Genomic DNA, 25,205 nt, shown 5'->3' on the forward strand with positions numbered 1-25,205 from the left:
CAAAGTCCTTGTTCTCTTTTGACACAAGGCTTTTTAATTCTTAATAGGAGATGGTTAATGGTACCTGACACTCTCTTGTAATACAGTTGGGCATCTACATTATCATCTCTACTTATCACCCAGTTTTAAATTCCTTGAGAGCAGGAAATTACGACTTTTTTCATCTTTGTATCCCCAGAAGCTTTCCAAAATATAAATTAAAAATAAGGGGAGGGGGCACCTGGGTGGCTCAGAGGGTTAAGCCTTTGCCTTCAGCTCAGGTCATGATCTTAGGGTCCTGGGATCAGACCCCAGCACCTGGCTCTCTGCTCAGCAGGGAGCCTGCTCCACCCCCCCCACTTGTGATCTCTGTCAAATAAATAAAATAAAATAAAAAATAAAAATAAGGGGAGAAAGTGTTTAAAAGCCTGCCATTGTTTTCACTTTGATTGAAACATTTTTAAAAAGTTCCCTTGATGAAATTTTGAGATTCATAGCTACAAGTTAATTGTAAATAGAAGGATTAAGGAATTGATTTCTCAGCCCCCTACTCTATCTCCAATGTGACAGGTGCTTTCATACATGTTCTTTCATTCTCCCCCCCCCTTTTTTTTTAAAGATTTTATTCATTTATTTGTCAGGGAGAGAGTTAGCACAGCAGGGGAATGGCCGACAGTAGAAGCAGCAGACTCCCCACTGAGCAGGGAGCCCAATATGGGGCTGGATCCCAGGACACTGGGATCATAACCTGAGCCCAAGGCAGACGCTTAACGACTGAGCCACCCAGGAGCCCCATGTTCTTTCATTTCTTCACAGCAATCCTGTCAGGTTGCTGCTACCCCCACTAACCCATAAGGAAGCTATTTTCCCAGTGACAAGGTAGAGCCTTCAGGGGCAAACCTCGCATTCTGAACCCCCTTCCATCGCATCAGCACTACTTACGGAAAAAGTCATTAGAACTACTACAAGATCCTTTTCCAGAACCAAAGGAGATCATGTTCACAAATGCCTTTTCCAAACTAGAACGTGTTACTACTCAAGGGTAAGGTATTAATTACAAGGAGGATGTCGTAAGTGGAACACACAGGTATCCATCCAATCTCTATCATTTAGAGCACAAAATGCCTTGAATAAACCCTCCGGTGGAACAGAGGTCATCACAGGCCTTTTAATCTTAACCTCTCGGGTGCATGTACTTTTAAAAAAGTAACGGCAGCAGTGCCTGAGTGGTGCAGTCAGTTGATGGTCCGACTCTTGGTTTTGACTCAGGTAATGATCTCAGGGACCTAGGATCAAGCCCAAAGTCACGCTCCTGCTTCTTTGTCTCCCTTTCTGCCCCACCGTCCACTCTCACTTTCTCTCTAAAATAAATAAATAAATGAATCTTTTAAAAAGTAATGACAGGGCACCTGCAAGGCTCAGTCAGTTGGGCGTCTGCCTTCAGCAGTATCCCGGGACTCTGGGTTCAAGCCCCTCATTAGATCTCTGCTAGGCGGGGAGCCTGCTTCTCCCTCTCCCTCTGCCTACAGCCCCCCTTGCTTGTGTTTGTTCTCTCTCTGGCAAATAAATTAAAAAATCTTTTAAAAAAAAAAGTAATGACATTTAGCTATTTGTACTGGCAGGTACTGAATCTGTTACATATCCTTTATGTAATTTAATATTCATATGGCACTAGCATGTGTTTTACAACAAAAGATAAAAATAAGACATGGCCCCTGCTCAGAAAGCTTACAATTTGAAAGGCATTAACATACAGGGGATATAATTTCAGGGACAGAAAATTTTAAAAATGTTTTTAGTTTAAAAAATGAGTCTTCCGTGATAATGAAACAGGTTTTAGAATGCGATATTAAAGGGAAGGTTCTCCTTTGTATATGTAAGAAATAAGAGATTTGGTTTCTGGGACATAATGAACAAGGGATTCTCAGCTGAAGGAAAGAAGATGCTTCCTTTCATAATATTTTGGGCTGGAACAAAGTGGCTATGAAGTTTCAAAAGAAGATGGCACCTTGAGCCCTTGATTTGACTGAGTCTCCTTTATTTGTAAAATTCAGTTAACATTGAAGGGAAGGTGGGTCTTTTTGGTTTCTAAAAAGAAGAATGCTTTAAAGAGAGATAAGAGGTACCAAGATGAAGACCAAGAAAAATAAACAGTGTGGTGTGGTGCTAAAAATTACAGGGAAAACAACAGAAAATAATGGGGAAGAGTCAAAGGCAAAGATCACAAAACAATGGGAAGAATTCACAGGATGATGAGAAGACTAAACAGAAAGGTCAGATGAGGGAAGATGTAGTATGAAATTGACCCTAGGAGAAATTATTAAAAGGTTTAAATATGTAACCCAAAGCACCTACTGAAGCAATAAACAAATTTAAAATAATTGTGATTAAAAGGAAAAATATAATGTAAAATATTTATTCAATAAAAATAATTTTATAATATATACAGAATTGAATAAAAAGTACAACAAATTATTTTCACTTCTTTGCTAAATTGCATACAGTACAACTTGCAAACTGGGCTCAACATTCTGTATATATGGCCACATACCAGGATATGAACTTATTATCATCTTAAATAAGTAAAGGCTCCAGTTGGGTACCACAAACCTTGAATTAAAGTCCAGGGAAACATTGCTTTGGTAACATGAATAATTTGATTGTACCACAGTCGGTTTTATTAAAAAACATTGAATAAAATCCCCAGAACACCACTTTTTTACGTGTTTCTGAATAAACAATTCCCTCTGTAGCAAAACAAAAGACACAATATAAAATCAGAGGCTGTCCTTTTATGACATCACTTCCCCTTCCCTTACTTAGTGTTCTGCTCTTGCCCTTGATCAGAAAGGAAAGTGAATGGAAAATGGCCTATATTTATCTTCTTTCATCTACTTCTAGAGTTCCCACTTATACTAAATGACTATATCAACTTTGGAATCTTGATACTATTATTCACACTGCTTACCTGTGTTATTCTAAATAAGTTAACGAAGGTTATTTTTCAAGATAAGGCAACAAAGTCGGCTATAAAAAGGCTTTCAAGTCTCACATACACTAGCAGCCCCTTGGTTTACTAGCTACAGAATTCAATGCGTACATAATAACATTTTTCCGAGTACCTTGGAAATGAAATCACTAGCAATTTTTTATTTTCAGATATTCCAAGATGATCCACCCTTAGAAACAAAGGCAGATTTAATGTACAAAATGCAGGAATCAAGTCTATCCTAGTTTCTGTCCCACTGAAATAATTAAAAAGAGGCTCAGTGTGTGAAAAGGCCTTACAATAATCCAACACATCTAACTCCCGATGACATCTTTATCTTGGGTAAGAAGGACAAATAATATAAAAGCTATAAACAGGGATGAAGATATTTTAAAAAGGACTTTTCATTTTATTTTAGAAATAAAAGGGAATGTGAATACAAAATGGGCTACTTGTATCTTTAGCCCATACTAACTTTTCATCACTGAATTAAAAGTCCTTCATACCAAAGACCAAAATACAGGCAAATATACCATAAGTTTTCTGATTAGGTCTCTTCATTTCAATGACTAGCAGGCCTCAAAACTTGCCTTATTTTCTAACTAAATGAGCTTCTCCGGGAAGCATACAAGTAACGCAGAAGTGTATTTCTAAAGACAACCTACACAAACACAAAATTGTCAAGATGGAAACAGAACATTCATACAGTGAATTTGTTTAAATAAAATTAGAAATGACACACATTCCTAATACGACAGAACACCAAACCAGAGCAAATGTTGCCAGTGGTTAAGAACAACTTTCATCTGTAGAAACACGAATGTACATGAGTAACAGAAATAAGAATTAAGCTGAACAGAGGCAGGTGCTGTTGGAACCTATTTCTATTCTGACCTGTAATATCCCATGGTCCCGGGGAAGCCCACCAGGCCACGCCTCTGGCCAATCAGATAGAGAGAAGTAACTTGACCTACCGAACACCAAACTCAGTTGCTATCCCAAGTACAAACACCATGTGGTTGCTTGAATGCTCTTATTACTTGGTTTTCAAAATCAAGTTCACTTCTGAATCAGAAGAAAGTAATCCTTATATTAGCTTTCATAAATAATCCATGAGATAAACTTCACCTCTGGCTCCTCTAAACAGTATTGTTACTCTAGGAACACAAGGTCTAGTCAGTTAGCTGCTTTGAAGCCTTAAAAAGCACATTCATAAATATACATCTACATATTAAAACATTAAATACATCTAGGCACAGTTGCTGTGCAGATTTTTTGCTATATGAAGCAGCTTAGCAGCAGTGTATTATGATGTGGTTACTTGAGAACTCAATTCTGCATCTTTCTTTCTGTACTTCTTCAGAATATTAACGGCACCATTAGCCAGGAAAACCACAGCGATGAGTGCAAAATACCCAGCGTAGATCAGGAACTAAAGGAGATGGGGAAAGAAGTCATGGAGAGAATTATCAAGTAGAAGATGAGAAGTTTTATTTTATATATGTGAACATAGCCTGTAATTAAAAGTATATTCAGTTTCTCCATAAGCCTTCACAAAACCCTGTGTGCTCACACAACCTGCCAGGCTCTGACAAAAAAAAAAACAAAAAAACAAACAAAAAAAAACCGAGACAGCAGAGCATGGTAAGACTGAAGCTCTGCCGGCCTCAGTGTGGCTCCTGACTCCATGCCTTCCTAGCCGTGTGACCCTGACTGAAATACTTCATCTCTGAGCCCTGACTTCACTTACAACATGGAATTCACAATATTCCCTATTTTACAGGGTTGCTGGGAAGGGATGAGATCATGCATGTGTTTATTCGTACACACCGCTAAGGCTGAATAGAAAACACAGCTGTTTTCTATTTGTGTTGCTGTAGTTGTCACAAAGGAATCACGGTCTCTACCCTCAAGCTGGTAAGTAAAAAGCGACTAGCAGGCCAAATTCTGAAGACGAAGAACTTCTGTTCTTCCCCAGAGGAGGGCAGTAGAAAGTCAGCTGGATTCCGTTAGGGGATCACTTTCCACTTTTCATATGGATCTTCTCCAGGCTAACATTTTAATGTGACTGTAGAGTTTATCAACAGCTTCATCATCATCATCATCATCATCATCATCATCATCTTGAAAGAACTTATGAAACAACCATCTGCTGGCTCGTGAGCGCAATACGGGTGCCGCTCTAAGACTTCGAGCCAGGTTCTTTAAAATTTGGATACATTTTCCTATAGGAAACCTGTTGATTAATTACGGCAGTTAAGAGTTCAGCACAACCTACACAATTCGAGATTCCATCCACTATTTCTATCGCAGGATGACAAGCACTTAGTTCCTCTCCTACCCTCCATTCCAAATCGAAACACCAAACCCTTGAGAGGTCTTCTCAAGGTTTTCACTGCCGGTGGTAATTGGGAAACACAGAGGAAGTGGTGAGCTCCCCCTCTGCTCCCCCCGCCCACCTTTCTGAGGCAGCATGATCCAGGGAGGGACGATCAAGCTTTAGAGTTAGAAGCTGGTTTAAATCCCAGCTTTGCCACACTATTATCGACCACGAGACCTTAAGCAACACTTTATGTTACATAACCTCTCAGGGACTCATTCTCTTGATGCCCAAGCCTGACAACAACCCTGCATAACTCTAAAGGACCACGTGGCCCATGAAAGCCCTCAGTGCACATCAGCTACTATGATGATCATTTCTGTTCGAGCTCTTGGGGAAAAACAGTTAATGACTGCTAACGCGGTGGGCTTTTGTAGAGTAAGAACACTAGTACCTCAGTATGGAAGGAGTCATCCAGGCTGGGATGGCTGGGATGGGGGCGGGGGAGGCACTTTTTGATTCAACTGCCCCCTTTGCCAGAGTACAGAGCAAGGCCCACCTACAACTCACAAGACACGAAGGCATATGCGACAATACGCTTCCTGAATGAATGCAAGGACCCACAGTCTCTGGGCGTGTGTGCAGATGTCTCCTTGATGGGTCGCTCGTGAAGAATCTTCATGCTATTCATCAATGGCAAGTCACTACCTTGGTATTTGGGTGAGTGGTACTTCGGATAAAGGAGGAAGGAGACATAAAGAACTGTGAGATGAAGCAGGGCATCTCAAACACCAGAGGCAGTGTTCCATGCACAGAATTAAAAACGGAGGGACATACTGGATGAGGAAGCGGAAAAGCTTGGCCTGGAAGGAACCAGCATTACTTCTTGGCTCTACCAGGCTGTTAAGTTACACTCAGAAATGTTCTAGGTCCTCATCAAAAATATGATGGTCCCAACATCCTTGAGGGAGAAAAGAACTAAGGATGGGGGTTGACTGAAGGCAGGAGGGAACACTTCCACTTCTCCTATCTGTCTCTACCGTTTGAATTTGCTTCATCCAGCTCCACATTGTCACCCTGATCCAGTGACAACACCTTGAGTGTCGAAACAGAAATCTTACCTGAGTGGTAATGTCTAAGCCAAGGCCGCTGGAATCCACCACAATGAGAGTGAGCAGTGTCTGCAGGGCCAGAGCAATGAAGGTGTTCACACCAAACACAAGGGCATAGCGCTCCATGCTGAGGTTAGCAGCAATCTGAAAGCTTAAAAAACCAACCCACAAAAGCAGAATGAATAGGTAAGAATCACTTCCAAGGTAGTTAGAATGTTTACTTCAATTATAAAGCGGAGCCCCTTCTTTCTATTGTCCTTTCCCTCCCCAACCAGGTGAAAAGCCCGTTGCTGCTAATTGGTGTAAACCTCATGCAAACATCAGAACAGAGCAGGAATATACGAACAAGGAAATCAACGAGCCTCACCTAAGTGCTTCTTCAGGAGAAAAACATGCAATACAATGCTTCCTTCTGTTTGCTGCTTTTAACTAGAAATTTTCATTTGTTTGTAAAGAAACCAAAAGAGTTTATACTGGCACAAGTTTTCCAAATGCTTCTTTGACTCCAAATACATACGTTGCTATGGTGATGAGTAACATGTAGATGATTCTGAAGATGACATAGGACGCGTAGCAAACCCAGATGTTGTGCACCGTATCCATGACATACACGGAAGCAGCAATCAGCAGGGAAAACAGAGACAGCGCCATCTCCCCCCACGTTGACCAGGATATTTTGATGTAACCCACCGCAAACACAGCAACGGCACCTACAAAACCAAACAGAAAACCCACCTATTTATTTTGCTAAACAAATGCTCTTTTAATGAATTCAAAATTCAGCTTAGATTATTAAATCTTAAAATCTTGCAACTAATATGGGAGCTGAAGGGACACCTGGGTGACTCCATGGGTTAAAGCCTCTGTCTTTGGCTCAGGTCATGATCTCAGGGTCCTGGGATCCAGCCCCACATCGCGCTCTCTGCTCAGCAGGGAGCCTGCTTCCCCCTCTCTCTGCCTGCCTCTCTGCCTACTTGTGATCGCTGTCAGATAAATAACTAAATAAATCTTTTTAATAAACAAATAAATAAATAGGGGAGCTCAAGATTAGAGAGGGCCTTGAAAGTGAGGCAGAGAATTTTGGACTCGATGGAATAAACACCATGGAGCCACTGAGAGACAAGGAGAGACTGAATGAGAGTGTGTACAGAAAAAGACAGAAATACGGAAATCATGGGATGTCTTCTAAACACCTTAAGAAGTCAGTCAACATGGGTGCCTGTGTGGCTCAGTTGATTAAGCATCTGCCTCTGGCTCAGGTCATGGTCCCGGGGTCCTGGGACCAAGTCCCACATTGGGCTCTCTGCTCAGTGGGGAGCCTGCTTTCTCCCTCTGTCTCTCATGAATAAATAAATAAAATCTTTTAAAAAATAAAATAAAACGGAAATGTAATACCCATTTATTAAAAAAAAACAAAAACAAAAACAAACAAACAAAAAACAACTGCCTTCAGCTCAGGTCATGATCCTGGTGTCCCAGGTGGGAGCCCCACATCAGGCTTCCTGCTCAGCGGGGAGCCTGCTTCTTCCTCTGACCTTTCCCCTCTCATTCTCTCTCTCAAATTAATTAATTAATTAGTTAATTAATTGTTCTTAAAAAGGAAGTAAGTAAAAAAATTAGAAAGGGGCGATAGAATATAATGGTCAAGGACACAGGCTCTGAGTTCAAATCCTAACTTTACTACTTACCACCTATCTGATCTTGGGCAACCTGTTTCCCTAACTATAAAATAGGGATAAGGGCACCTGGGTGGCTCAGTGGGTTAAAGCCTCTGCCTTCGGCTCAGGTCATGATCCCAGGGTCCTGGGATCGAGTCCCACATCGGGCTCTCTGCTCGGCAGGGAGCCTGCTTCCTCCTCTCTCTCTCTGCTTGCCTCTCTGTCTACCTGTGATCTCTGTCAAATAAATAAATAAATATCTTAAAAATAAAAAAATAAAAAATAATAAAATAGGGATAATGACCGCACCTATCTCGGGCACTGTGTGAGGACCTAAGTCCTGTCCTGTCTTAGGACACAAGTCCTAAGAACAGCATTTATTGCATATTAACACTTAACATTAGTTATTGTCATAAACTTCTACATATTATTTCAAAGTTTCACATCAAGTAGCAAAAGCATCTAATAAATACAGAGATAATGGAAACCTGAAGAAGAAATTTTTGAAAATCATTCCATTAGGCTTCCCTGAAGGACATAAAGAACCGAAGTGTGTTAATCATGCTGACCCATGACTTGAACACTGCTAAATTTCTTCGTAAATTACAAAATTAAAACTCAAAATAAAGAAATCATTCCTTGGGGCGCCTGAGTGGCTCAGTCGGTTAAGCATCTGCCTTCAGCTCTGGTCATGATCCCAGGGTTCTAGGATCAAGACCACATCGGGTTTCCTGCTCAGAGGGGAGACTGCTTCTTCCTATCCCTCCTGCTCCCGCTGCTCGTGCACTGTGTCAAATAAATAAATTTTTTTAAAAAAAGAAAGAAAAAAGAAAAGAGATCATTCGTTGGGGTCACTTTAAATTTAGGAGGGGAGAGGAAATCTGATTATGGCTGACCTCATCACCTGAGGGGGAACTACCCACCCGCCCTCCTTACCCAGGAGGGTGGACGCGGCCTCCACGCCCCCATTGTAGATAGCAGCACTTCGAGAGGGCATCACTTGCTCCCACAGGCCCTGTGTGTAGTTCACCACTTGGAAATAGCCACAGGTGGAGAGGGCCCACCACACAGACCAGCAGAGCAGCGGACGAGAGGAGTAACACATCAGGAAGTCATTCCACAGGACCTTCAGCACGAGGAGACGGTCCGGCTGGGGCTCCTACATAGGAAAAGGGGAAGAAAGCTCAAACACTAGGAAGGCAACCACAGGAAACAACTGTTATGCACTTCCTTTTCTATTTGACAGACATTTTTCTTTTTCCTGGTGAAAACCAACTGGTTGGTTATTTTTGTGCATACAAATAGTATAGAGGTGAACCTCATTTTATTGTGCTTCCCTTTTCCGCACTTTGCAAATATGTTTTTAACTTCTGGAAGGTTTATGGCAACCCTCTCGAGCAAGTCTATCAGAGCCAGGTTTCCCATGGTATTTGTTACTTTGGGTCTTTGTGTCACATTTTGGTTATTCTCACAGTATTTCTAACTTTTTCATTATTGTTTTTTTTATGGTGGTCTGTATCAGTGACCTTTGATGTTACTACTGTCCTTGTTTTAGGCTGCCATGAACTGTACCCATTGAAGACAGCCAACTTCATCAATAAATGTTGTATGTGTTCTGACTGCCCCACTGACCTGCGATTTTCCCTCCATTTCCCTCTCCTCAGGTGTCCCATTCCCTGAGGCACAGGAACATGGAGATTAGGTCAATTAATAACCCTACAACCACCTCTAACAGCAACTTCTGGAATTTTTTTTTTAATTTCCTTTGTTTAAAATGTTCTTCATTATTTTTCTATTCAAATCTTATCTGCCTCCCAAAGTCTACCTCAAATATCAGGTCTTTCAGCAAAGGAGCACCTCCAGATGTAAACAGAACCTCTGAGTAGGTATAGCTGGGTGTTTGGAAGGCCAAGTTACAAAACCACTCATTTCTCAGCCCTGTTGTGCACAGAGGGAGATCAGTCTGTAGCCAAAACAACAGCTAGGATGGAAATTTCCAAGTCTAAGTTTGCTTCTTTTATTAAATGTTTTTGAAGGACACAATCCCAATCCTAACTCTTGCTATGAACAACAAACACTTTCATGATGAAAAGGAGCCTATCATTATCTCCTTAGCTGTTGATATTCTGTTATCCAAAACACAGTAAAAACATACAGAGTGAGCCTTAACTGATGGGAACAAATAATGTACATTTGTTTTTAGGAAAACAAAACAAAACAAAATATGGATCAAGGAAGCATAAGTGCTGTTGAGGCAGGTTTACAATTGGGCAACAGTGAAGTTCTAGCCAAACATAAAAAGCTTCTAGGACTCTCTCTCCTGCTCTGGCCTGTTGTGCACTTATTCTGCTCCAAGAGTCATTCTTGCCTTAGCCTGGTAGCTTATTGAGCTCTCATTCCTAAACCAGAAAGTAGGGCATTAACAACCTGTTAAGAGTTGACCTGTCTTTGGCTGCTGTTTCAGGGAAGATGACACTTCTCTCAAGTTCAAGGGCACTGAGCTGTAACAGGGAAGGGTGCAACCACGTAGGGCTACACACTCCCTCCCTCCCATCCCAGCTCAGATACATCCACTGGCTGGGATCTGACTGGAGATATCCAGAGGGAATGGTACGTGACCATAAGGAGAGAAGAAGGGTCGAAAGGAGACTATGCCCTTCACAGAAGACTCTCTACCATTCTGGCTTTGTGCTTGGGGCCAGCCTGGATGGAAAGGGGGACTACTGTCCCAACACAAACTACCCACCATTTCAATTTCATTTCCTTAGATTCTGAAAGCAAAATATTTTGATATGAGAAGACAAGGAAGATAAGGATCACATACCATGGAGCAAAAAAATCCATAGAGTTCGAAAACTACATGCAGACTATAATTTCATGTATTATAAAATGTATACCTACAAATACATACTTATGTATATATGAAAAGAGATGCTTATTAAGGTCACTCAACTATTAATAGTGATAATCTACTATTGTTGGTAGCAGATCAGATGATTCAGACTTCTTTTTATGTAGTTTTCTTTTACTGTTTAATTAAAAAATGAAGTGTGAATCTTTATAAAATCAGACTTTTTCCTACTAAGATGATATATTAACTATATATTGTATCCACAGTGACTCATGAAATTAAGTAAATAAAGGTTATTTTCTCCCTAAAATGTGAGGATAATCTCAGTGGAATGAGAACCAAGTAATGTTCCACAGCTATGTATGCCTACTTACACCAGCCCTAAATCGAGTTTCAGATGCCACTTAAAGAAAGGTTCTGATGTGGTCTTAAAAGAAAAACAAAAAAAAACCTTGAGAAATTCTTTCTCTCCACCAAGGAATAGGGGTCTTTAGTATAGTGGGTTTTTGTTTTGTTTTTTTTTTTAAAGATTTTATGTATTTATTTGACAGAGAGAAATCACAAGTAGATGGAGAGGCAGGCAGATAGAGGGAAGCAGGCTCCCTGCTGAGCAGAGAGCCCGATGCGGGACTCGATCCCAGGACCCTGAGATCATCACCTGAGCCGAAGGCAGCGGCTTAACCCACTGAGCCACCCAGGCGCCCCTGTATAGTGGTTTTTGAAGTTAGCTGGATCTGGGTTTGAATTTTGAGCGTGCTACTTTCTTTGTGCCTTTGGGTAAGTTATCTGATGTCAGCTTTCGTTCCCTCAACTGTACAAGGGGGGCATCGATTCCCACATCACAGAGTTTTTGTAAGGATTAAATGAGCTAATGAATCTTCTCACATCACAGAGTTTTCGTAAGGATTAAATGAGCTAATGAATCTAAGATTTCTACCACAGTATCCAGTACCCAGGTCAAAACAAATGGGAGCTGAGGCGATAATGACGGTAAGGAAAAAACAACAGGAGTACACCTGCCTACATGCAGATGGAAAAAATTTCTAAATCTTGGGCTTTTTACTATAAAATGGAAATGCATATTTTCTTCAACAGGCTTTTGAAAGAACTCAGTAGGTGTTACTTGGTATGCAGCAAGTGCTCAACAAATGCTGGTTTCCTTTGTACTCTATCATGGCTCACTGAGACAATCAACAAATATTTACAAGCACCCACACTGCATGTTTGGCGAGGGTCTAGATTCTGGCAATACAGCAGAGAAGTCCCTGCCCTCGTTAGCTGACATTTTGGTTAGGGGAGACCAGCGATAAGCACACGGGAGAGAGCTTACAGCAGGAAGGATACTACGAAGAAAGGGTGGCAAGGGACTGTGGTCGAGAAAAGGAAGGCTGGTCAGAGTGTTGAAAGGCTTTCTGAAAAGCTCAGGCCTGAGCGGATACCTGAGTAACACAAGGGAACCAGCCATGAAAATCAGAATGAAGGGCAGTCCTGACTGAAACCTCTGGACTGAAGTTCTAAAGTGGGAATAAGCTTGATGTGTTTCAGCGAGTTTCACGTGAGACAGGCCAGATTACAGGGGGATTCCCAGGCCACATTATGAGTTTTGGATTTTCTTCTACACACAACAGGAAAATATATGGAGGCGGGGGTAGGATAAGTAGGGTTTATTGCCTAAACAGTGAAGATTTAAGTCAAGGGCTGATGACTGCAATTAAACCACTTCTATGACACTATGTGCTCCTAATTACAGAGAGCATTGGACAGGAAAGGAAAAGGCATTTGTGTGATGCCTGGGAAACTGAAGAAAAATGTACTTTCAGATCAATCAGCTCATCAAACTCAGCATTCCAGAGCTCAGGAAAGTTCAGGGATCATCTGGTTTCACAGTCTACAGTTAAGAGTAGCCTCAGTTAAAGAATTAGTGGTAGAATTAGGACCAGGTTCCGGAGACACCTTTCCTAAGGTTCAGAAAACCAGGGGGAACCAATTCGAACTGAAAGGTTATCTGTAGCCCCACAACAACTATCTACAGTGAAGGCACAAGGCTATTCTTGATTACTCAGGTATAATGATAAAGACAATAGAAATGGAACCATAGGGCACCTGGGTGGCTCAGTGGGTTAAGCCTCTCCCTTCCACTCAGGTTATGATCTCAGAGCCCTGGGATCGAGCCCCACTCGGGCTCTCTGCTCAGCAGGGGAGCCTGCTTTTCCCTCTGCCTCTCTGCCTACTTGTAACCTCTCTGTCAAATAAATAAGTAAAATCTTTAAAAAGAAAAAAAAAGAAATGGAACCATATACTGATTACCTACTACAGATACTCATTTGAGAGCCTTACTTTGCCTTTCAATTTAATACACGAAATAACTCTGTGAGGCAGACAGAAGAAGGAGTAAAGAAATAAAGTCTCAAAGAATTAAGTAACTTGCCCAAGATCACCCTGCTGGTTAAGTACTACAACCTCAGTTTGACCATCTTCAAAATCCACTATGATGTGCTGCTAGAAATTATATAAAGTACAAAGTGGAAACATTAATGCTTCATAGAGCTCAACACACACATACACAAAAGAATGCTTACTCATCATAAAGGGTATCAGTCTACAAATAAAAGTATGGGTGTATTAACAGGTATCCTCCCAGTAATCATGTGTCAGGCCCTGTGCTAAAGAAGGGGCTTAATTTACATCATTTCTAACGGATGAGCAATTTAAAGTAAATCAGGTCTGACACTAGGCCAAGCACAGAAGGAATCCCGTTTCCTATTTAGGAAAGAGAATCCCTGGCTGTGCTGGAGTGTCCACAGCAAGAGGCCCGTTCTGAAAAGAACTCACAGACACTGGAGGGTAACTGGTGGATGGGGCTGTCACTTTGGCTTCCACTTCATTTTCCCTTTCCATCAAGCCAAGATCAAACCACCCACGCACCTACCCACTCTTCTTTACCATATTTACAATTATGATTTACACAGTTCTGCTGTGGGCTCTATCAACTTAAAATGGCACTGCGGTTCCTAGCATCTGTATTCTGACTTCTTCAAGCCTGTCAAGAGAAACAGCACTATTTTCGCCCTGTACAGCTGCCAAGCAGCCCCAACAGCCTGTTCCGTGCCAGCAGCACAGCCCGGATACGAAGGAACTGACTCGCAACTAACTTTTACCACACTGTACCCGACAGGATGGTTCTGACCCCATCGTGAAAGCCCTTACAGCATAAAATACAGATCAAAGTGGATCTCATACATTCTCTTTAATGATGTTACAGGGTCTATCAGTGCGATTCCACACACGTCACTCATCTCTGTTCCCAACCCCTATCTCTAAAATGAGAGGGTTGATGACATCTAAAGTCCCTTGTAACTTTCAGATACTCTGACCGAGCAATGGCCTGTGGTCAGAATCACTTTCAACTCTAAGTTTCAGATTCTTCAGCATATCAAGTACTGACATTTTGCATGTGCATAAACAACAAATGTCAAGTTGGTCGACAGTTTTTTAGATGTGGTTTATAACTCATTAAAATGCAATAAAATCAATGTAGTGGGCAGTGATCTGCATTGTATAAAAAAACCAAAATGAATGAAACAAATAAGACACTATATATTCATTACATTTAAATTAAAAAACTAAAAATAAAACTGAAGTTATTATCAAATAAATGAATTGAATGGAATGTATCAATAAAGTATTGCGCAGTAAAACCTTTGCTTCAGTTTAATAGAAAAAACAGTTTAATAGAAAAAACCTATCGGCAGAATTTGTTTCTATGTAAGATGTGTTTCTTACTCATGCTCAAAATGGTTTAAAACTTCCTGGTCTATACAAATCTTCAGAAGTATGGCCAATGTTAATATTGAAGATATAGAAGTATTATGCAAATGTGTATACATATTAATTTTACCTACAGCCATTTTATTCTTTTTTTCTACTCCGTAAGATCAGGTGATTTTAACTCTTTCCCCCTCCATCAACTCTTGCTGGCTAACAAACAATGAAGGAATCGGCACTGCATTCTTACTTTATCCAGGTATGACTGACGCTACCTGCAGGTGCCCGAGGAATAAAAGTGAGTTTCATGACCAGAGTCCCCGAGGCTCAAGCTCTTTCGTAGGATAACCTAAGCTGCAACTAGTAACGGTAAGTGAAGAACAGGGGTAGGCATCAGAGAGTAATTAGACGCCACACGGAAACAATTTGAGTTAACTTCGGGTGGGGAGCCGAAAACCACCCATGTAGGTGCTCTACTCTCATTCAACGACAAGGCTTATGGACCCACACAGTAAGAAGGTTAACAGGTTATTTCCAAACACGTCCCATGAAAGCTAAGACTAATTCAGTATCACTGGAATGAACCTTGTCCCTCACAGGGTATAACCTGTTGGAAAGATAAGAAGCTTTTATAAAGAAGGGTTAATGAATGGGGGAAGCAATTAGTATTGCTGGCTAGCCAGAACGTATGGATGGATTATTCTGATAATCTAATAAACCTAAGAGACAACTTCACAGTCACGTTTTTAAATGTATTCCATCATCATCTTAAATTTTCCTCTTATGATTGTCTTCCTCTGCGCTGTTCATTACTAACCCCCTCTGGGAAAGTGTGACTTGAAAATACAGATACTACTTCCAGCACTGAAGAGAAAGTTAAGCTCCCAACCTTAAATACTTTGGGTTTCAATTCAGAACTGGAAGTGGATATTCATCATTTATTGGAATCATTTCATCTATTCATTTAGCAAAATTTTCTGAGTGCTTTCTTTATAGACCAAGTACTGGGGATAGCGGTGAAGAAGACACAGCTGCTGCTGTGGCCTCTTAAGAGACCTCTGACACAAGCAATGTCACGCTGTGCAGTCTGACTTTAGAGGTCACTCACTCCAGGATAAAACACATTCGTCATCCCTAATATAAATCAACCTTATCTTTAATCAGTGGATGAATGAACCACTGGACCAATTCAGGATAAAAACCTGAATCCAGATGAATATGAAGTCTAGCAAGAGGAGGTTTCCTGTCTGTTCTGTCACCACTGCTCCACCAACCACAAGACATTTAAGGCTAAACTTACCAGCTCCTCCATATTTAGGGGGATTTTTGACTCAATGTCCTCCCACCCAGGAAGGTGGTTAGAAGCTGAGGTGTTGGTTACAATGCTGCCATTTTGTGTCTTAATACCATTCATCCTCTGGCAAGTGGAAGGAACATGGTGAAAGAAAAGGCTCTTCTGTGGCATAGGCAGAAACCAGGCCACAGCAAAAGCCACAGAAACACAGGTAAGAGAGATGACATTCAGACTGAACAGGGACCAGCCTGCCACGGAGACGAGGATTTGCCCCAGGACAGAGCCCACAGTAAAGCCCACCAAGGTGGCACTCCGACAGTAACTTGTGACTTTCTGGTACATGTTCAGGTCTACTACACTGTAGATATAAGAGTAATAGGCAATTTCAGTGGCTGTGGCAATGCCATAGAAGAATTCCAAGAACTGAATGGCCAGCAGTCCCTGGGCATAGAGCAGCATGAACCATGTAACAATAAGGCTGAATCCCTGCAGCAAAACAACAGGCTTATAACGGAGGTAGTCTGTGGCGAGGAACACTGGAAACAGCAGCACCAGGTAAGAGTAAGTCCATATTGGATAAATTTCATTGAAGACCTGAGAGAAAAAGGAAATTTAAAAACCTGTTAGTGGTATCAATGGACCTGGAATATTCATCACAATGTATTCTTATAAAACAAACTACCCATACCTCTAATAAATCATCTTTTTTTTAAAGATTTTATTTACTTATTTGACCGAGATCACAAGTAGGCAGAGAGGCAGGCAGAGAGAGAGGGAAGCAGGCTCCCCGCTGAGCAGAGAGCCCGATGCGGGGCTGGATCCCAGGACCCTGAGATCATGACCTGAGCTGAAGGCAGAGGCTTAACCCACTGAGCCACCCAGGCGCCCCATCTAATAAATCATCTTTATCAACCAAAGAAACCTCAACAACAATTCTGATAACTGTCTGGCATATAATTCCCCATTTTCACCCCATCATCTTTCTCTTAAAGTCCTCCCCCTTCATCAAGGCCTGGTTCGAAGCCATCCTGGTCTGAGCCAACTTTGCTGGAGCAGACAGTGTTCACGGCGCAGTCCTTGGAGCTCCCGATACCGCTTCGTGTGTGCCCATCCCCCCAGTTCCCACCCAGCACTGCTTCCTACCCACGGCTGCACATCTCCCATGGAGCTTTAAAAAATGTGCATGCCTTGCCAACAACGTCCCAGGAGATTTTTGTCTGAGCCAGAGCTGAGGACCACGGCCTTAGCGGGCAGACTCCTGAGGTCTGACTCGCCGGCCAACGCTGACCCGCAGCCCCAGCAACCAGCGCGCTGCGTGGACTGTACTTGGCTCAGTAACTGTTTTGGAAACAGGTAAGTGTTTGGGAATGGTCATCAATTCTTCTTCTAGCCCCAGAATAGGGAGCCTTGAAGCTACTGTTTGATTAGTTTTCTCGGATTTTAAGTTTCCTTGCTTTGAGGGAATAGGTAAAGAGGATAGTTCTGTCCTAGTCTTGACCGAACAATTCTCTGTGGATGATAGGATTATAGGCAACTTGGATGTCCTTCTTTCTGGCTTGTCTATAATATGAAAAGGACAGAAGTTTTGTTTTCTCTTTAATGGAATTTTAAAAATTGGAATAAAGTAGAAATAATCTCTAAAATCTCTGAAAAATCTCTAATTTTTTCTAGAATAAAAAATCTCTAAAATAATCTCTAAAATCTTCCACCATACAGACTCCCCTGGGATTTCACCCCCATCATTCGCTGTGTGATTATCCACAAGTTTTTTGTTTAGTTCCCTTTAGCCTCCCTCTCCACTACCAGTTTAAGAGGCATAAACCCTACATCACAGGGCTGCTTGTTGCAAGGATTAAAGGACAGGATAGATACATGCAAATCACTCACTTCCTCTACTTAGAGGTCAAGATTGAGAACTGAAGCTGAAACAGACCCTCTGGGACAATATGAATGAAGTAATTCAGTTGACCTGCCTTCCCCATTCTTCCAGGATCCATCACTGTAGGAGACCCTCCCCTCTTTTACTCCTACCCGTGTCTAGCAAGGTCCTGGGGATGTATGTAAGTTGGCTTTTTAAAAATCTAGATCACTGGCCCAGATCTTTAAGTGCTTGCTGAAAGGAAGCGTGGGTAACAGGCTAACTACTTTGCCAAGGAGCAATCTAACTCTAGACTCTGACAATCTAAGGCCAAGGGCAACTTTCTTTTTTTAACTCTCATGTAGGCTTTCTCACCTTTACATTTGGGTGAAATTTACACTTACATTTCACCCAAATGTAAAACGGGCTAGTCAGGGTCAGGGTTTAGAGGAACAATCCGGTAAACAGTTATTGTAAAATCTTTGCCAGTACAGAACATAACTACAAAAGTAGAACATAATCTGAAATATAGCCCAGACTTGGTTTCTGTTTTTGACTGGCCAGATATCAAAAATAATTTGTCTAACAGTCTCACATTCACGAGTTTTAGCCCAATTTGTATTTGTATAAATCATTTAGCAATCTCTACTGTATCAGGAAATTTCTTGCTCCTGAATATGGGTATGAAAAGAATAATCAAGAACCATAGAAATTATTGTTATTTAAAAGTGTGTAAATTTTAGCAACTGAGATCAGGCACCACCACGACCTAGGACACCTCAACAGAAAACCAAAGGGGACAGGGTACCTTTGAGATAGAAGCAGTGACTTCACAGAGGTGCGCATTAACAAGTCCTCACTCTTTCTTTTTGCCTCTGGTTTTACAGATAGTCTCCTCTAGTTTTCTTAAGTGTGAAACTGCCTCCTCTGACTCCACTCGTTTCTTCACCTTCACATTTTCCCCAACCTGTTTTTCCCAACACTACACTCCAAACCATTAGCCATCAAGCCTTTGCTTCAGAAAGAATCTCCGTCACTTCCTTCAGTACCCCATGTTCTCTTGTTCCCAACGCTCCCTTCAGGACTTTGACTTCTTCACTCCTGCAGTATTGTCTGTACGTACGCATGTTCTATACCTTTTGATAACAGCTGTCCCCGAATGATTAACAGCTAGGTTTTCATTATAAAAAACTCATCCTTTAAATTATCTTCACGTGCTTATATTTATGAGACTCATTCTACTCCTAACAGAAAACCACAATTAAGGTAACAAAGATGAGGAACAGGAACCTGGCCAGACCTGCAATGCGTGGAATAAAATTAAAGGAATAAAATTAAAGGTGGGTGGGGGTGGTGGGGAAAAGATGAGTTCTCTTTGACTCATTCGAAATAAAAAAAAACCTGACTTTTCTTTTATGAGAGAGAGGTCACCCCAAGATGAATGTCCCTCTCACGATGTTATCATTATAATAGCAAAGGTCTATTGACTTACCACCCACTATGCGAATCGCCTTACCTACCTCACTGCATTTAACCCAAACAACAACCTTAAGAGGTTTTACCAACGCTTACCAACGGAGGAAACTTGGCCTTACAAAAGTGTTAAGCAAGTTTTCCCAAGTTCTCACAGCTAGCACTGGCAGAGGGAGGATCGAAACCTTGATACTCTGATTCTACACAAGAAAATGCCTCATTTCTTCAATCAGAAAACTCTTGTTGATCATCTGCTATGTTCCGGGGCTACTGCTAGTGCCCGCAGCAGCGTTTTCAACCCGTCTGAAAGTGCCTTTATAGGGCATTCCTGAAGAGATCAAGACCATACTCCGGAGCTTAGCCACTGGATCTCCAAAAGAAGATCCATTCTTTTTCAAATGCCACCACGGACAAACTGTTACACCAAAGTATGTTTCTCCAGCAGATACTTTTAATCCTAAAGGGAAACCTCCCTCCCACAAGACAAAATATGCAGATTTATTAACAAATTACAGACTTATTGTCCATATTCTGGACAATACCCACTTATCTCAGGTAAAATCTGCCATGTGAGCAAAGGTAACTGATTTTATCGACAAGGTGCCTTTTACCATTCTTTGGATCAGAGCTTGTTTGTGCTTTTTTCTGAGATACCAAAGTCAAGAGAAAACAGATGTTCATTTCAAGCTCTAATTAGGATTTAGACTTTATTTTAGAATCCAGTTTCAATTAAACAACTAGTTAATAAGCTCTTATTTGCACAACACTTTAAGCTGTGTGGATTACAAAAAATAAAATAAAGTCTTAGTTCTTCAGGAGTTCTGAACCTAATGAGCAATATATATTCATTCGTTATTGATAAGGAAGATAGGAAATACAGGGTTACTTCTTTGAGGTGCCCCTGAAGGAGAACAAAGTTAGGGGCTAACAGAAAGATATCAACAGATAGGTATGAGAAGCTTATTCCAAGCAAGAAATCACAACTTTGAGTACAGACTGGTAGGTGAGAGACTGTGGATATGCTGGATTTATGACGAGAAGATTGATGTGGATGGCAGATGGGCATGTAGAGGAAGAAGGCAAGGAGAAGAAAGATGTAATGGGAAATAAGGCTGTTAAGGAGATTAAGAGCCAAATTCTGTAGGACTCTGAATATCAGACAGAATAGGTAGAAAATTGTTTGTTTTTTTTAAATCGAAGAAAGGTAGTGAATGTCTGTCAAATCACAAGCTAAAAAAGATGAAAGAATAAAAAACTGTTGGAGATATAAAGCTCTATTTTATTAAATGTTTGGCTTCATCTGTCAGAACACATTCCATTTTTAATGTGTTTAAATCTTAGAAAGTACGTGTGTGGGGGTAGTGGGGGGTGGCTCAGTCTGCTAAGCGTCTGCCTCTGCTCAGGTCATAATCCCAGGGGTCCTGGGATCCAGACCCACACTAGGCTCCCTGCTCAGTGGGGAACCTGCTTCTCCCTCTGCCCACCAACCCCCACATATGCCCTCCCTCTCTCAAACAAGTAAATAAAATCTTAAAAAAACAAACAGAAACCCTTAAAAATGGTACCTGGAACAGGTAATCATTTTTTCCTGAAATCTAAGAAAAAAATCCTTTGAGGGTGCAAAGATAGAGGAAATTCCATCCTCCTTTTTCTTCTTCTGCCTTTAGACTCGGTTAACAATAGCTCCATTTATGATGATCTACGCAGGCCCTTCTAAAGTCTTACAAGTAAATACGCACTTGACACAAACAGCACTGACCATGACCTGACATTCACTTTGCCTGAAAATCATTTTATTAACTGTCCACTGGTGAAAGCAAGCATTAGGCCAGGAAGGAGAACAAGCTGTTCTACTTATTTCTGTTTTTAGATATTTTAGAAACCCAGAGTTCCCAAGAAGGTGGACAGAGCCATACTGTGTCTCAACACCAGGTCCAAGGTCCAAGGTCCTCCTAGACAAACGACCTCCTCTCTAGACCACTGGATTTCTTTTCTTTTCTTTCTTTCTTTCTTTCTTTTTTTTTTTTTTAAGATTTTACTTATTTATTTGACACAGAGAGAGATCACAAGTTGGCAGAGAGGCAGGCAGAGAGAGAGGAGTAAACAGGCTCCTCACTGAGCAGAGAGCCTGATGCCGGGCTTGATCCCAGAACCCTGGGATCATGACCTGAGCTGAAGGCAGAGGCTTTAACCCGCTGAGCCACCCAGGTGCCCCCTGGATTTCTTTTCAAACTCTGCCCCCATCCTCCTCCGCTTGCAGTAACAGAAATCGTGCTATGTGTTCGTTACATAATCTGCCAGTATTTACTGGGTCTAGCACCCTTGTGCTACTCCAGTGCCACTGAAGATGAACGAAGCTAGAAAGCTCTCTGATTGGACAGGGCACATGATATGACAACTCCCCGGCTCAGGGCGTGTGACAAAACAGATCGGCTTTCAAGCAGCCACAGCAGGAGCTCGTTTCCCCCCAAGCGCCCCTCTCTCCGGCCAGGTGCCCGCCCCGCGCCGGTCACATGGCCGTTCCCATCAGCAGCTCAAGCACCACTGCTGCTTCGGTGGCTGCACCGCAGGAGCAAGTGCCTGCCTCGGAGTCACTCTCTCGAATCCTCTGCGGTAACTTTCTTGTAAAATCGCCCGCCTCCGGGGGTAAAATGCAACCCGCGTTAAAACCGCGGGAATGAGGACCTGCGGCGGTGTCCGTGGGGGGTTCTTCGGACGGAGAAGACCTTGAACTGGGTGAAAAGCAATGCCACCTGCTGGAGTCGGACAACGCAGACCAAGCGGAGTCGCCAGTCTAGGAGCGCGCGGTGACCTTCCACTCCCCGAGTGTCCTTGAAAGCGGACGTGGGCAAAGCGACAAGCGGGACTGGGAGTCACTGCCTCGTGCTCCGACCCGCTTGCAGGGGCAGTGCGCGGCTGCCCCGCGGGGCGAGGACTGACACAGGAAGGAGACTGAGTTTATGGGGGGGGGGGGGCGCTCACGCGGTGGTAGGCACAGGGGTCAGCAAGTCCGTGAACCAGGCCGCACCCCTTCAGTAATCCAAGCAAGTTAAGGGGTGCGTGTGTTCGTTGTTCTGTTCGGTCCGTAATTTGAGGACCTCCGGCCCGCGGAGTAAACAAAGCACGGGATGGGGGGAAGACGCAGCCGCGCGGGGACACGATTCTTGCAAAAACCGCGGGTTCGGGGGCGCCTGGGCGGCTCAGGGACGGGGCGTCTGCCCTCGGCTCAGCTCAGGGTCCCAGGGTCCCGGGATCGAGCCCCGCATCGGGCTCCCTGCTCGGCGGGAAGCCTGCTTCTCCCTGCGCCTCTGCCCTGCTTGTGCTCCCTGTCCCGCTGTCTCTCTCCGACAAATAAATAAGTAAAAGCCTAAAATTTTTTGAAGCAAGGGTTCCTCAGCCCCCGGCTGCCTGCTCTCGGTCAGGAACCAGACACTAACTCCCGAGCCCCAAGGACAACGCGCCGCGCCCCCTCCCGCCGCCCGCGGGAACTGCAGGCCCGCCCGAGCGCCCGCGCCGCGGCCTCCACACGCCGCCTCAAGCCCACGCGCCGGGCCCCGCCGCGCCCCGGCCCCGCGCGCCGCACACGCCGCCAGGTCGGGCCGCCGGCGGGAAAGCGCACCGAGCCGCCGCGGCTGCGGGAAGGCAGCGCCGCTCTGCAGAAAGCGCCCGGCGCTCCTCCTCCCGCGGGCCCTGTCCCCGCCGGCCGCCCGCGCCTACCTCCCGCTCCGTCAGGTTCTTGTCGGGCCCCAGCAGGTAGGGCGTCAGGAAGGGCTCGGACGGCCGGAGGCTGGCGAAGAAGCCGTAGGCGCACAGCAGCGCGGTGGGCAGGAACCAGCCCCCACGGGGCACGCGGGCCGAGCGCAGGAGCGCGGTGGCCGCCGCCGCCCGCCGGGACCCCGGGCCGGGCACATCCATTCGCCGTGCGGAGGCCGCGGACCCGGCCCGGCGCCCGTGCGCGCCCGCTCGTCCTCCGCCCGCCGCAGGGAGGCTCTAGCGCTGCCGCGGCGCGGAACGCTGCAGTCGCGAGCGGCGCCCTTCGCGGCGGAGCCAGGTCGCGCTCCGCCAGACGCCGCCTCCCCGGGCTGCCCTCCCGTCCCCCTCGCCGCCGCCGCCGCCTCCCATGCTACCTCCCGAGCGCGAGCGCGAGGCCCGCCCCCCGCCGCCTCCGCCCCCCGGGCGCGCAGCCAATCGCAGCGGACTCCTAGAATCTGGCTTCTCTCCCATTGGTCGCGGACTCTGAAATGCGAGGCGCGGGCTGAGCGCCGGTCGGCTGACGTGCGTCGACCTGCGGGGCTCGGCGTGAAGCTGTGGAGGACGCGGGCTGGGCGGCCGCGCTGCCCGGGGCCGTGCGCATCCGTCTGGCGGAGGCCGGGGCCGTGCGCATCAGTCAGGCGGAGGGCCGGGGCGCAAGCTGGCGGGCGACTCACCGTTCCTCCTTCACGACCTGCCGCCGCCCTCCCCCGCCCGAAGAGAAGGCGCCGTTCCCCACGCGCGCTCTCCCCTCTCAGTCAGCGTCCCTCCGGGGACTGTCCGCAGCCCGCACGCGAGGCCGGCCGGGCGGGCCTCGCCGAGCTGGAGCCGGGGGCGCGGGAACGCCGGAGCCTTCGGCCGGCAGCCGTCGCGTTTTCGGTCGCGTTCATCCGCGGGGCCGGGCCTGAGCTCCGGGGGCTTCCCCGAGCCCGCGGCGGGAGGGGCGCGCGCAGCCGGGCCCGGGGCTTGAGCTCGCGGTGAGCCTCCCGCGGCCGGTGACGGGGGCGCGGGCCGGAGCCGGAGCCTGCGGTGGGCCGCGAGGTGGGAGCGCCGAGTCACCGCGGCCATCGGGCGCAGCGGCGTCTTTCCTGAGAGCGAGGTGGCAGGGGCTCCGCGTGGCGAGCGCGGACTCCCGGCTCCCAGAGCCTCCCGTGCCCGACGAGCGCCGCTCCGGCCAGTCACCGACTCCGGCGGTCACTGCGCTGCGCCGCGGAAGGCGGGTTTCCCCTGTGGTGTTGGCAAAGTCGCCGGCTCGCTCTTTCTTTTCAAAAAAGATTGTATTTATTTATTCGACAGAGAGATCACAAGTAAGAAGAGAGGGAGAAGCAGGCTCCCTGCTGAGCAGAGAGCCCGACTCGGGGCTCGATCCCCGGTCCCCGCGATCACGACCTGAGCGGAAGGTGGAGGCTCAACCCACGGAGCACCACCCTCCCCCCGCCCCCCGCGGCCCGAAGTCGCAGGTTCTGTCGAAGCTCCCAGAGCCCGTGTTTGAACTCGGTTTTGCTTTGTGACGACACGTCTGGCTCCGTTTTCCTCCTAGGGTGGCAAGTGACATTTCTGGCGGGCACAGCCCCCGCCGCAGGAATGACTCTGCGGGGTGCGTCCACCTGCTAGTAAGGGAGAGGTTTGTTTCCGAGGCTGCTCAAGTGAGGGCACCAGCATGTGGGCTGATGGATCGGAAGAAATGCAGTCGTTGGCGCTTACACCTGCCCGTGGGCCTCAGCGTGTGATCCAGAAACCCGAGGGCTCCTTGGGACCTTTTTGGGTTCCAGGAGGTCAAACTACTTTCGTAGCAGTATAAGGCTTTATTTCCTTTACTGAAAAATAGGCCTGCCTTCCTTTTCCACTCTAGAGGCTACCTGATGATGACGTCATCACTCTAAAGGCTAAAAAACTGGGGGCTTGTATGTTTTCCTGTTTAATAACATTTCCAGATTTAATTTCTGATATGGTAACGATCAATAGGAATAAGCCACAAAAACAAAAACTCTTTAGGATCCTAAGTAACAGGAATCTTGAGACCAAAAAGTGAGAACGTCTCATCTACATAATATAATTATCTAGTTCCTAAACTGTAGCCACAGTGTGTACCCGTCATCATGACTTCGGAGGGAAGACTGGACGTCCTCTGGGCAATTGCTTTGCACATTCAGTGC

At 45.0% G+C, this 25,205-nt stretch overlaps 1 protein-coding gene across 2 annotated transcripts; it reads right to left on the reverse strand.

Annotated features, from left to right (window-relative positions):
* Window positions 1–2,379: 2,379 nt before the first annotated feature.
* Window positions 2,380–23,354, reverse strand: SLC19A2 (solute carrier family 19 member 2). 2 transcript variants are annotated; one of them, XM_044266919.1, is made up of 6 exons: window positions 23,017–23,354; window positions 15,975–16,562; window positions 8,995–9,217; window positions 6,918–7,110; window positions 6,410–6,551; window positions 2,380–4,400 (listed from the first exon to the last, which is right to left on the reverse strand). In XM_044266919.1, exons 1-6 carry the CDS (start codon window positions 23,212–23,214, stop codon window positions 4,275–4,277), a joined length of 1,470 nt encoding a protein of 489 aa, XP_044122854.1. In that variant the 5' UTR covers window positions 23,215–23,354; the 3' UTR covers window positions 2,380–4,274. The 2 variants fall into 2 exon arrangements, with proteins under 2 accessions (XP_044122854.1, XP_044122853.1); XM_044266918.1 differs by lacking the exon at window positions 2,380–4,400 and adding an exon at window positions 4,407–6,018.
* Between the last annotated feature and the right edge of the window lie 1,851 nt (window positions 23,355–25,205).

This window comes from Neovison vison, chromosome 10, assembly GCF_020171115.1.
Source record: "Neovison vison isolate M4711 chromosome 10, ASM_NN_V1, whole genome shotgun sequence".
NCBI lineage: Eukaryota > Metazoa > Chordata > Mammalia > Carnivora > Mustelidae > Neogale > Neogale vison.

Excerpts from the sequence above, each read along its gene's own strand:
- SLC19A2 (XM_044266918.1), bottom strand. The coding sequence starts at position 23,214 with ATGGATGTGCCCGGCCCGGGGTCCCGGCGGGCGGCGGCGGCCACCGCG. Across the intron at positions 16,563-23,016 it reads AGAACCTGACGGAGCGGGAG|GTCTTCAATGAAATTTATCC; the intron begins GTAGGCGCGGGC and ends TTTTTCTCTCAG. Across the intron at positions 9,218-15,974 it reads CCCTAAATATGGAGGAGCTG|GAGCCCCAGCCGGACCGTCT; the intron begins GTAAGTTTAGCC and ends TTTCCTATGTAG.